This window comes from Pecten maximus, chromosome 15 (genome assembly GCF_902652985.1).
Source record: "Pecten maximus chromosome 15, xPecMax1.1, whole genome shotgun sequence".
NCBI lineage: Eukaryota > Metazoa > Mollusca > Bivalvia > Pectinida > Pectinidae > Pecten > Pecten maximus.
Window position 1 is genome coordinate 34,668,384 of NC_047029.1, and position 13,133 is coordinate 34,681,516.

The 13,133-nt window shown below is 36.3% G+C and overlaps 1 protein-coding gene across 1 annotated transcript; it reads right to left on the reverse strand.

Annotated features, from left to right (window-relative positions):
* Window positions 1-161: 161 nt before the first annotated feature.
* Window positions 162-6,821, reverse strand: LOC117343692 (ribonuclease P protein subunit p25-like protein). The gene is made up of 7 exons (XM_033906163.1): window positions 6,711-6,821; window positions 5,767-5,970; window positions 3,622-3,714; window positions 2,860-2,894; window positions 2,563-2,604; window positions 1,756-1,830; window positions 162-1,277 (listed from the first exon to the last, which is right to left on the reverse strand). The coding sequence occupies exons 2-7, from the start codon at window positions 5,905-5,907 to the stop codon at window positions 1,091-1,093; spliced, it is 573 nt and encodes a 190-aa protein (XP_033762054.1). The 5' UTR covers window positions 5,908-5,970; window positions 6,711-6,821; the 3' UTR covers window positions 162-1,090.
* Between the last annotated feature and the right edge of the window lie 6,312 nt (window positions 6,822-13,133).

Genomic DNA, 13,133 nt, shown 5'->3' on the forward strand with positions numbered 1-13,133 from the left:
TTCCGTCCACAGTCAATATCAGCTAATCTTTCCCTCCACAGTTAATGTCAGCTAATCTTCCCTCCACAGTCAATATCAGCTAATCTTCCCTCCACAGTTAATGTCAGCTAATCTTCCCTCCAGTTAATATCAGCTAATCTTTCTTCAACAGTCAATATAAGCTATATAAAGATTAAATCTTTCTTCCACAATTAATGTCAGCTAATCTTCCCTCCACAGTTAATATCAGCTAATCTTCCCTCCACAGTCAATATCAGCTAATCTTCCGTCCACAGTCAATATCAGCTAATCTTCCCTCCACAGTTAATATCAGCTAATCTTCCCTCCACAGTCAATATCAGCTAATCTTCCCTCCACAGTCAATATCAGCTAATCTTCCCTCCACAGTCAATATCAGCTAATCTTTCCTCCACAGTCAATATCGGCTAATCTTTCCTCCACAGTCAATATCAGTTAATCTTTCCTCCACAGTCAATATCAGCTAATCTTCCCTCCACAGTCAATATCAGCTAATCTTCCCTCCACAATCAATATCAGCTAATCTTTCCTCCACAGTCAATATCAGCTAATCTTCCCTCCACAGTCAATATCGGCTAATCTTCCCTCCACAGTCAATATCAGCTAATCTTTCCTCCACAGTCAATATCGGCTAATCTTCCCCCCACAGTCAATATCGGCTAATCTTTCCTACACAGTCAATATCAGCTAATCTTCCCTCCACAGTCGATATCAGCTAATCTTCCCTCCACAGTCAATGTCAGCTAATCTTTCCTCCACAGTCAATATCAGCTAATCTTCCCTCCACAGTCAATATCAGCTAATCTTTCTTCAACACTTAATATCAGCTAATCTTTCTTCAACAGTCAATATAAGCTATATAAAGATTAAATCTTTCTTCCACAATTAATGTCAGCTAATCTTCCCTCCACAGTCAATATCAGCTAATCTTCCCTCCACAGTCAATATCAGCTAATCTTTCCTCCACAGTTAATATATCGGCTAACCTTCCTCCACAGTCAATATCAGCTAACCACAGGTAATAATCGGCTAACTTTGTTTGTCTACTGTACATGTGTCACATTACAGCTGTTCACGTTCTATCCACATTGTTTCCAGTTCTATTTTTGTTGTCTTTTTGATGTTTGCCTTTTCGTTGACGTTTGCCCGTTGCAGACCCTTGCTGGTTAGAATCTCGGCCATGTTTACGTGGTGTGGGACTGCTGTGTTGTGATGGTGTTGATGTCCATAAAGTATTCAGAGATCCTGGAGCTTGATACCTAGATAGAAACAACACAAAATGTTTGTGATGGAAAAGTTAATTGGGGAAAATAGTAACACAATTTATATTCTTGTGTAGTGATTTTGTGGCAGGCAAAATATAGACTACTGACATGCCAGAGAGGGCCCAGTGATGTGTCTATCTACATGCCTTTTCTTGAGTGATACATTGATAGTGGGTAACTGATTAACACTTTTCCCAAACAAAATGAAAACTTTAAGTTTCCCTTTTTTGTACACTTCAATGTGACTGCATTTTTGGGAATAATATAAATTGCTTATCATCAGGTATTGGCCCTTAAGATGTAGGAAATTAGGTACAGTGTGAGGCCATGATAGGTGATCAGTGTAACCATTTGACTGTCTACCATAATACCCTACTTTGAGATTCTTATCATCCTTTACAAAATGTCACCCAGTTTAACAAATTATAACTAATGAAAATTATCTATTAAGTAATAATAATTAAATCCTCACCCTGGATCGGCGGTGTCGACAGGTATCTTGGACAGAAGGATATAGATGGCAGGGATGTCCCGATTCACCTTGAGTCTGAAATGTTGATATGTTGATATATTTCAAAATATTACAGCTTCGTTACTGTTCAGTTCAATACTGGCTCACCGTCACTGATTTAATAACACAACACTACTAACCTGTCTAGTCCATAAATCTTGATAACCTGTACCGCTAACCTGTCCCACTAACCTGTCTAGTCCATCAACTTTTGATAACCTGTACCGCTAACCTGTACCACTAACCTGTCTAGTCCATCAACCTTTGACAACCTGTACCACTAACGGTCTAGTCCATCAACCTTTGATAACCTGTACCACTAACCAGTCTAGTCCATCAACATTTGATAACATGTACCACTAACGGTCTAGTCCACCAACCTTTGATAACCTGTACCACTAACCTGTCTAGTCCACCAACCATTGATAACCTGTACCACTAACCTGTCTAGTCCACCAACCGTTGATAACCTGTACCACTAACCTGTCTAGTCCACCAACCGTTGATAACCTGTACCACTAACCTGTCTAGTCCACCAATCTTTGATAACCTGTACCACTAACCTGTCTAGTCCACCAATCTTTGATAACCTGTACCACTAACCTGTCTAGTCAATCTTTGATAACCTGTACCACTAACCTGTCCCACTAACCTGTCTAGTCCATCAACCGTTGATAACCTGTACTACTAACCTGTCTAGTCCACCAATCTTTGATAACCTGTACCACTAACCTGTCTAGTCAAACTTTGATAACCTGCACCACTAACCTGTCTAGTCCATCAACCTTTGGTTCCCAGTATTCTTCTATCCTGAAACATCATGTAATATGTGAAAGAAAATGTTTATACATATGTATATTTAGTTTTGAAAACATGTGGAGAATTACAAACACTTCTTTCTAGGCAGTATTGAATCCTTCAATAATAAAATAAGTATTATATTGCATATAATATATGTTAATGTAACAGATGTACATTATCTAATATGTACCTGGAATATAATATTATTATAACTTGTGTTCATTTACACATGTATCATGGAGCAGAAAAAGGAAACCATTTTACCTTCTGTTCATAAGCCTGGTTATCTGATGTAGTGACTGGAAAAAGAGATAAAGAGTAGTCAGTAGACAACACAGGTCGCAAAGTAGATTAAAATTTCAAAATGAGTTTTTTAAAAGTAGGCCAAAGGTCACAGTCAAGGTCAGCAGGTCTGCAAATGTAATACCGATGGAAAAGTCATGTCACAAGGAACATGGATGTCAGATATGAAAGTCCTATCCTATACGTAACATAATGTGGCCAAGGTAAAAATAAACATTTAAAAGTAGATCAAAGGCCAAGGTCAGCAGATCTCCAAATGTAGCACTTGTCATAAGGAATGTCACATTGAAAGCCCTCTCTGACTACAAGAGGTTTTGAATAGTTCAGATAAAAACTGTTGGAAGAGTTGTCCAGACAAGATTTGATCGACAGTCTTAAAAAGGGCATAACTGCCATGAAAATAGACTGATCCAAAAATTGAGGTCATGTGTTTAGTATGTCCTAAATAAACAGAGTTTTAATGAAACTTTTTCCGGACATTTATCTCACACAGACTAAAGGACAGACAACCTGATTCCAGTATGCCTCATCTAACTTTGCTGCAGTGGTATTGTAATAAGTGTGATGAGAATGAGGATATATCATATGATTCCAGCATTTTTTGCATGATTTCCACAGGTCATGAGATAGCCAATATCAGGTAAGATAGTGACTCTGCTATCATCTACAACTACAAATGTAGTGCATTAATATATATATAAATACTAAATATTTACAGCATACCTTATTTTTCCTCTTCATGATCTCTGCACAGGATATTGCTTTTGGGATCGCTGGTCCTGATGCATTCCATGTCATCTGTTTTACCTCAGGTTCCTGTGAAAAAAAAATAACATTGACTGTACTAGACAGTTCATACTCACTGTAATGTAATGATGAGGTAATGTCAGGTTTTACTGAAAATAACATTATTTGATATGAAATTATTTCTTACATACTATCTTAGAATTTTTCACTGTTATATAAGTATAGTTGTACCTTAGAGCTAAATAAGTGATGAATATAATGTTTCCTTAAATTTGTCCTAGCTATGTGGACTACTCAAAAGTGACAACATAGCTCTATAATTGATGTTGTGATCAGCTGGTTACTAACATCTGGAATTCTGACACTTATTCTGCTGAGAAATTTTTATTAGTACAACTGCAGACCATAAGTCTTTAGTAAATCTCCACAGATTTTGAAATACTGAATCATGACTGGGATTAGCTTGTTTCTTGATTGTGGGGGTGGGGGTAGGAGTTGGGGATGCAATAACTCAGTCAGTTCGGACACAGCCACGTAATCAAAGGTGAAGATCCGAGGTGTGTGGTTCGACCCTCCCTACTTATGTTGGTTTGTATTTCTCTTGAAAATGAGAAACAGGCTGGCCTTTGCTGTCGTGGTTTTGTCTTTGTGTAAGACACTTTACCCTTTTTGCTCTGGATAGCATGCGACGGGCCTCGAGGATGTTGCTCAGTGAGGTACTGTAGTCACCAACTACTACCAGGAGACCCCTCCTAAAAATGACCTTGGCTGTTCATAGGCCTACAAACCCAGCTAAAAAACTTGGGAAAAATTAGATCTGTCATTAGAATGGCTGAGTTAAATATCCCTCTCTCCTAAAACCACTCTGAATTCCTCTCTGACCTGAATGGTTGATTAAGATAAAAAAAAGACCAAAATAGCAGATCAAAGGCATGTGCCAGTAGACAAGTTCAATGTACATGTGTGTTAGCTACAATAGTTTAAAAAAAAATTGGATGAAAGTTTGTAGACAAAATCTTGTCCAGATAATAAGATTTTGTCTAAAAACATATTTATGTGAACATTATATACAAGTATTTCACAATTGCAAAAACAGTCATATAAACTTATAATTATTAATTACTGTTGTAGGCCCGGATGGAAGCACACAAAGGGTCTTACATTGGGAGTACACAGAGGAAATATCCCACATGATTGAGCAGGGGATCCCATTAAATCATGGAATCAACCCCCGACCACCTTTGTGAAAGGCAAGTGTATTACCACTGTGACACCCAAACATGTCTGCACTAACTATATGTCAAGGGGCAAACATAAATATTGCATCTCCAGACTGATGAAAGGACAACCTGGATTCTAGTTTATCATAGCGGGTATATATGTATGCCTTTAAATATATACATTATGGTACATGTACCTAACTTTGTTTAGGGAATGAAATAACTACCAAATGTATTTCTTTTATGGCAAATAGCCAAAGAATCTATTTTTAGATGAAGGAATTCCATGGGAGTACACGTACATCATGAATCATGGTATAACTTAAAGGTCATTATAAGATATTGGACCAGAAACTCCTATTGGTAATCTTTGGTCTGACTGGCTTAGAATTCTTCAACTGAGTATACACAGTCCTATAATATTGACCACTTATCGTTCGACCTTTGATTATACATTAACTGATCTTTTGTACTGCTTTTAAGAAAATAATTAATCATTCATCAAAGAAGACAAAATTTAGATAGTGTTAAACTTCACCAGGAGATCACCTGGCCATAACACCAGACTCAATTACCGAATCCTAAACGATTATTACCATATTTGACCAAATAAGCACACCTACCCCCCCATAAGTGCACCCTAATATTTTTCAAGAACATATAAAAAATTCTTTAACACACAGATAGACTCCCAATTTTTTTTAATATTTGATATTTTAACCAAGGACTCAAAATTGTTTTTCACTACATAAAGGTATGTAATATGACGCAAAAAAAATATTTTACACCCAAAATTCACACAGACATGTTTCCCTGTACTTGATTTTGTTAAAAACACCCTTTTTTGTTGTGGGAAGTTCACTTATTAAAAGGTCAAATAAGGTATCTGATTTAGCACCACCTTGATTTTCTTCATGGAATATCCAAGAAGGTTCCTAATCTTGCTGCCTGCTGTAACTTTCATCTCCACCCCAGAATTTTCCAGTGGAAATGGAACAGAAGTGGGGACCTCATGTACTTCTCCCTTAGTATAGTTCTCCATGTCAACACCACCAAGTTTCACTTCAATGTATGCACAGGTGCGAGGATACACAGAGTGTGTCAACTGGAAAAGTAAACAGAAAAATGTCAGGCTCATGTGTATAAAACTTTTTAGCAGTAGTTATTCTTGTAAACTGGTTTGCAATATCCAGTATCCACTGGTCACTTTCCGTTCAGAAATGACTGCTATTTTACCACCGAGTTACAACTTCAGTGAGATTCTATGGAAATAAAAATGTGTTTAACATGCCATGTCCTAGTCCGTTGCCTGTCATGTCCATACCAAGAGCATAATTGTTATTTTCTTTACCTCAGCAGCTGATAGTTAGGCAGTATTATTCATTATAGTTTGTTTGCAATCATGCAACCAATTTTGGTGTAGAAATTGTCTGATAAGGTGAGGTGGTAGAAAGTGATTGTCGTACCATGTCCACATGAATGTCATCATTACATGCTTTAAAAAAAATGGTTGAAATTGAGTCATTTAGGAGCAGTAAGGGTGAGGTTCCCAGAGCACTCCTTATATTTAGGAGGAGAAGTAGTGTTCTAGGGGCAAAGTTGGGGTTACAAAAGACAATGACAGTCACTTATTGTACTAAAGTTATCTGACTATCATTAGTATTAACATAATTACAAAGCTAAGAAACTTCTTCTCGTGTAAAAATCGACAAGTACATGTACAGCTGGTGTAGTCTATTACCCGATTAACCGGTCTTGGTTAACCACGTGCACGGTTACTTCGTACACAGATATTTGAAGCCGTTTAGAGTTATTAATGGAATAAAATAATTTAAGTCAACTCACTGACAAATATAGGCCCAATCTCAGAACTTTTGACTAGGCCTACATCGTTGCAGGGCCATCCATGGATTACACAACTCGTCCAAATATTGTGTGCGATCACAGAAAGCCATTCGGAAGTAATCGGATACTCTGTAGCCACAGTTACGTACACGAAAGTGAAAGTAGAATAATTTTAGAAAGTAAAAGTAGAATATGATATACCTCTACAACAACTTATTATTCTATAAAATTACTTATTGTTACTTCTAGTGATCCAATCCTTTAAATGGGACATTTTAATTCAAATGATGTAAAAAATTAAACGTTTAAGTTTTCGCTTCCTACAAAATGATGGATCGATACATCAGAGACATATATATGTCTCTGGATACATGTACGTTTTTAAAATTGGGATCTAAGTATGAGGCGCCAAATCACTTTTTGTTATCAAGAATTATTTATTGATAAAAGTAGATTTTTCCGAATTCTACCAATTTTGTAGGCCCTTAAGTTTATACTGTGCATTCGAAACACATGCAACATTCAACATGGCCTCCTTGACCGTCATCTTGAAAATCATTCAAATATACTAATAGATAGAGGATAATGAATGGTTTCCCGCTTAATGTAACATATATTTCACTAGTATGACAGGATATCGATATTTTCACGAGTGCGAAGCACGAGTGAAAAATATCGAAATATTCTGTCATACGAGTGAAATATATATTGTATTTAACGGGAAATCATTCAATTTTCTTTTTATTGTATTTCATAAACTTTAAATCAAAATTAAAAACATCGAAAAATCAATAGTTAAAAAAATGCGGGAATCAGTAATGACGTCAGCTCTTTGTGACGTTACTTCACGTCAACTTGACGGCGCCATTTTGAAAGGACTGATCAGCGCAATTTAAGCGTTTTCTGCTGTTATTGGAGAATCTGTGCATGAATAGCTAGCATCAAGTGAGTATTTTGTCAAAAACTATTCAGAATATTTCAGAAATACAGCAAAATAACCAATTTATCTATCTTCGCTTCGATTGGAAAAATCGGCAAGTTTCGACGAAGTGAATACAAAGGTCCGCTCTGATTGGTCAAAAACGGAAAACTTGTATTTCACAGCAAAACTTATATTTTCATTGCAAAATCTTATATCTTCACTGCAAAATCTTATATGTTCACTGCTCATCGCTGCAGTGAAAATATAGGTTTTATTAGTTTGAATAATTTCTGTATTTCACCGGCAAAAATGCAATAAAGAAGTATAATGACCGCACGGAGCCTCGAACTAGCGATGTCTCGCTCTCAAGACTAGATTACCCGCTAGCGTGTTCTCTCCGGCAATGTTACAATATATTGATTTACTTTAATTTAAACATCTTTGTTGAGTATTTTTTCAACATAGCCGTATAATATTCTTTTGACCCCGGATATGACGCGACAGGTGGCATTACTGGTCAAGATGAAGTATGTGATTGGTCATCATGAAAACTATGCCGTTTATCTTTTTTAAAGATATTTCTTGTTAACATCTTCCAACAGATTATTGGCATTTCCAAAACATCTGCCTTCCTCTCATTTTATATTTAACATTGAAAAGTTATGAAATTATCAGGTAACATAGACCAAAATGATATCGGTGATGTTTTACCTTTTAGTAACGTTAATAAAAAGCTTTATTAATCATATAGACCGATTTTATCAGGTAGAACTTGAAACTTCAAACGTAACGTGCATGCATAAAGCTTACAACTAATTATATATAAGGTACATATATATGCTAATTATTATAAGCGTGCTGATTTCAGTTTCCCATTTTTAGACAGTAACATTACATGATGTCCCAGTTGATTCGATATTCTAGGACTATAGCTTATTGCTCCCGTTATCACGATTTCCATATGGCACCTGTGGACTACTGACTTCAAAAAGGTATGGAGATATACGGGTTCATGAAAACAATAGGAAGTTTTGAGGTCGACACATGATGTCATTGAGATATATACTTAAATGTGCGATATAAAGCATGACGTATTTGGTGACATTTCTGTGGTTCAGAACTACGTGAACTCAAGTTTGCATTATCTACATGGACATGCATTCTGTCCTGTTGATCAATGCTGAACTCAAGTATTATGTTTACTGATCAATAGAAACGAGCACATGTGACTGAATGTGACCCGGATTTAACCTTTAAGCAGAAACGTCACCATTCCGGTATACACTAATACTAACGTCTGTTCCAAGATCAAGAAATTTACATGAAATATTACAAAAATGCCCCCCCCCCCCCCCCCCCCCCCCCAAAAAAAAAAAAAAAACCGCCACGCCACAGAACACTCACTGGCGCGGATGTACTCGTACATGATATAATTAAATGGCACATTTTCCCTATAGATGCATCCCGATAATCACCAACTTACTAAATATATCTGATATAGGATACATAACTGAACACATCGACAGACAGTGAAATTCGAACAAAAAAATCGAAAGTCATAGATTTGGCGTAAAATCAATCGACTGATACCATGGAATAAATAATTCTATAAATAATGCCGTATGCACTTATGGTAACCTTTGTGAGAATGCCGTCTCCTTATAAATGAAAGTATATCCTTATCTAAAATTTTAACTTTTTAAATGTTGAATTCAACACTAGAAACAATCTTGTTTGGAAACCCGAATCTGGCCGAGTTCTCTAAGGTGAAGCCAAAACTGTTGTATGCTAGTAACAGTAAAATTTAGAATCACATTTTGCTTTTGTTTGTATCAAAATAAATGAAAAAACATACTTGCAGGGACTCCCCTATTAGTTTTTTTTTTTTTTTTTTTTTTTTAATGAATTGTTCATTTGGATAGCAACGGGTACTTCAGGTATAAATCCCGTCCAGCAGGGATGGTCTAGTGTCACGTAACCCCGCACGCTTATATCATCATTAAGATATTACACACAGTACAACTGCTCTATCCGGGTAGATCCAGTCTACAAACAAAACTCACGTGACAGCTAAAAGATAAAGGAAAAACAGAAAACATTTTTAACATGGAAAAACCTTTATCATTTTAGATCTGTACCTCGAGGATTTGTTTCTGTGCAACCTAAGCATTTCCATTGGACACAACGATATGAGCCCATCCTTAAGTTCCCATCCCATCATGCTAGATTATAAACTGAATTTTATCTTTCCAGTAGTTAGATGAAGGGAGGATGGCTGCGTGGTGGTACCAAACTTTGTTGATATTTTTATTGGCGTGGAGTATAGGAACCTTCGGTAGGTGGTGTTTTCCTCAATGTAATGTAATGTATTCTTTATGATAATAACCATACACTCAAAGTGGTACTGTCGATTTCGTGACGTAACATTAGAGGCCGTTGATATCATTGAAAATTATATCCACGTACATTGTATGCCAAAGCAGCGCATAATCGTGAATATTGACAGCAATTTTTCCAGAAATGGTTTAAACAAAATACATCTGTTATTTGTATCTTAGAAAACTTACGTGTGTATATACGATTATGTCACGTGATGTACATTGAAGTGTATATGTTGTATTTATGGAGAAGAGTTCTTAAGTTGTAAGAACTTGTCTCTCACCTATTTGTCATTTTAAACAATAGAATATGTTTGGAGCAATCGACTGTAATGTTGTAGCTACATGTACTTTCTTTGATCTGATTTATTGTATATTGACGTGAGAGCGTTTACAGCGACTTCTATTAATGTATGCCGGGGTTTATCCAGTGAGACTTTTCACAATCTAAAAATGGAAATAATTGGAGCTGAAGGATTTCACTGGGTATCCGAATTATTTTAATGTAAACCACACTAGTATTTGATATATGTAATCATTTAACCTTTTGATTACCTGATTGTCTAAACTGCACCTGTATATCTTTACCCATAATGCACCTGTATATATTTACCTATACTGTAGACTGGATTACCTGCCGTAGTTTTTCTACTCTCCGCTAGGCATCGAATTCGCTTCCAAAATATTCACGAGCGCAGCCTAGCGGAGAGAAATGGTACTAAGACAGGTAGTCCAGTCTACCTATACTGCACCTGTATATATTTACCCAAAAATTGACAACAGCCAATAAACGTTTCAGGAGATGACCCATGTCATACACAACATATTCTACCGGATATGGACCATCGAGGTCTCAATTCTACCCTTGGTCATGGTAGTCATATCATCGATGACCACTACAATATCCCGTCTGGAGGACAATGGTTCCGCGTAGAATCACAACACATGCTGAACGATGTGTCACTCATTCACGAATTGAAGGCCTGTGGAACAGTGTTTCCCATCTATTTGAAAGGTAGGTACAATTTCATGAGAGTAAAATCAAAATTTGCAAAATTGCAATATATGTATGATGTCTTGAAATGAACAGCGTCCGTATGACTGAGAGTACCTCTACATCCTGCATTCCCGGCTTTGCTGATTTACAGGATGTTTATCATACCATAATAACGATTACTTATAATGTTTAATTTATAGGAAAATATTGACTTGGCTTCTTTTCAGTTGTAGTGCTTAGTAAAAGAGATGACGTTTTTGTTTCAATACAAACACAGCCATACACATATTTATCTTCATTACATAACTAATTTAACTTTAAAACAACATACTTTTTCTCATTGTCAAACCATGACAGTATCATTGTCATAACCAACAGTTCATTCAACACGTTTTAAATTCACTGTTACGACAAATTGAATTGTTGTTTCAGGAAGTTTACCTAGCACGAATGACGGCGTTGTCGACAGAGTTGCTTGCACGGTGGGCTTTGGCAGTCTATGTCAACACCCAATGACTATCCAGATAAAAAATTGTGGGGACTATTCAGTTTATTTCCTGGAACGACCAGCCAGTACATCGTCAGCATACTGCTTCTGTAAGTTTACAAATTCATTCATGTAGTATTTTAATGGCGCTGATCCAAATCGCTAATAAAATGCATCGCACCCGCTTCCATGACGTAAGAATATTTATGAAGCGACTCTAGCTGATTATTATTTCAGAATACAAGGGCATAAGAGAACAACAGAGTGCTTAATTTGTATATAGGCCTGTTTCGTCGATAGGGACATCTCAATACGACTGTAGGAGTCTTGCTTGTCAGCATGACCAAAAACCTCAAACCCCACGATTATTGTCGTGTACCAGTTAGGGTAAAGTTTTTCGAGATGGTGGTGGGATTGACTATTATTATCAAAGAAGAAAGTAGCGCACTTAAAGTTACAAAACTCACTTATCTATATGAACAATATGACCGAAAAAGTAAAAAGTAAGATTAAGAAATAGTTGAAATTGATATTGCAACAAGTATCGGGTGCTGTTTAGTTACAACTGTGACTACCTCGCAAAGTTGGGCGAGCATTGGGTCTTGATTCGGCGCAATGTTTTGCCCATATTAAATGATAAAAAAAACAGCCTAATGTTTATCTTTATTGCCAGAAAGACTCCCCGATGACACCCGCAGTTAACCAATATGATGTTTACGCTCATAATTACATAATATGTATATACTGTATGTGATATCTACAAAAACAAAGGAAACTACCAGTATTTTGTTTACGTTATGGATTAGTTTTCACGAATTTTATAGCAAGTTTAGACGAAAATGTTATGGATTGGTCCCAAATAATGACTACAATGGAAACATCTTCTTCGGTCAGAACTGAGTGGACCTTTAGAAATGACAAAATGTCAAATTATATCAATTCAGTACAGTTATAAGTGGGGTAAATTAAGTTCCTACACTTTCGGAATGTATTTAAACATGTTTCTGTCATATTCACAGAATACCTTACATCATTAGGTATACAAATGCTTCATAACGCTTATCACTGTGCATAGGAGTTGATGCTAACTTGTGTTTATTTGGGTTATATGCATTTTGACACCACCAAAGAAAGATACCGGAAGTGAAAACGCCGCCATTTTAGATTCTATACAGTCTAGCAGTTGGAAAAGCTTTTTCATACCTTCCATACATGTTAATCCTGTATGAAATAGAAAACTCTGTACTATCCTCTATATAGCCTATTTTTACTATTTTGGTTATTGATAACAATATTAATATAAAACAAAAACAAAAAAACTATAGTAGATAAAATGCGTTAAATAAGCTGTTTACCCCGATCTCTTTTTTAGCATCGAAAAAAGGTATATTGTGCCCCCAAAAGTAAAACCTAAATACTTTCAAACTTAAATACCAAACCTGTTCCAATAACGTTGCTAATTAATATCCCCTTGGTAAAGGCCGTCTTGATCTTGTCTGTCTTCTGAATGTCCACAGGTTTGGTTTCTATGAGTATTGAGATACGTATAATGTAATTCAAGTCTATCATTCAGTATGCACGTCTTTAACATTGAGTAGGATTACTAACTTCATACTGTATTATGCCTTTTCCGCTGTAC

Excerpts from the sequence above, each read along its gene's own strand:
- LOC117343692 (XM_033906163.1), bottom strand. The coding sequence starts at position 5,907 with ATGGAGAACTATACTAAGGGAGAAGTACATGAGGTCCCCACTTCTGTT. Across the intron at positions 2,605-2,859 it reads ACCAGGCTTATGAACAGAAG|GATAGAAGAATACTGGGAAC; the intron begins GTAAAATGGTTT and ends ATGATGTTTCAG. Across the intron at positions 1,831-2,562 it reads AAGGTTGATGGACTAGACAG|ACTCAAGGTGAATCGGGACA; the intron begins GTTAGTGGTGCA and ends TCAACATTTCAG.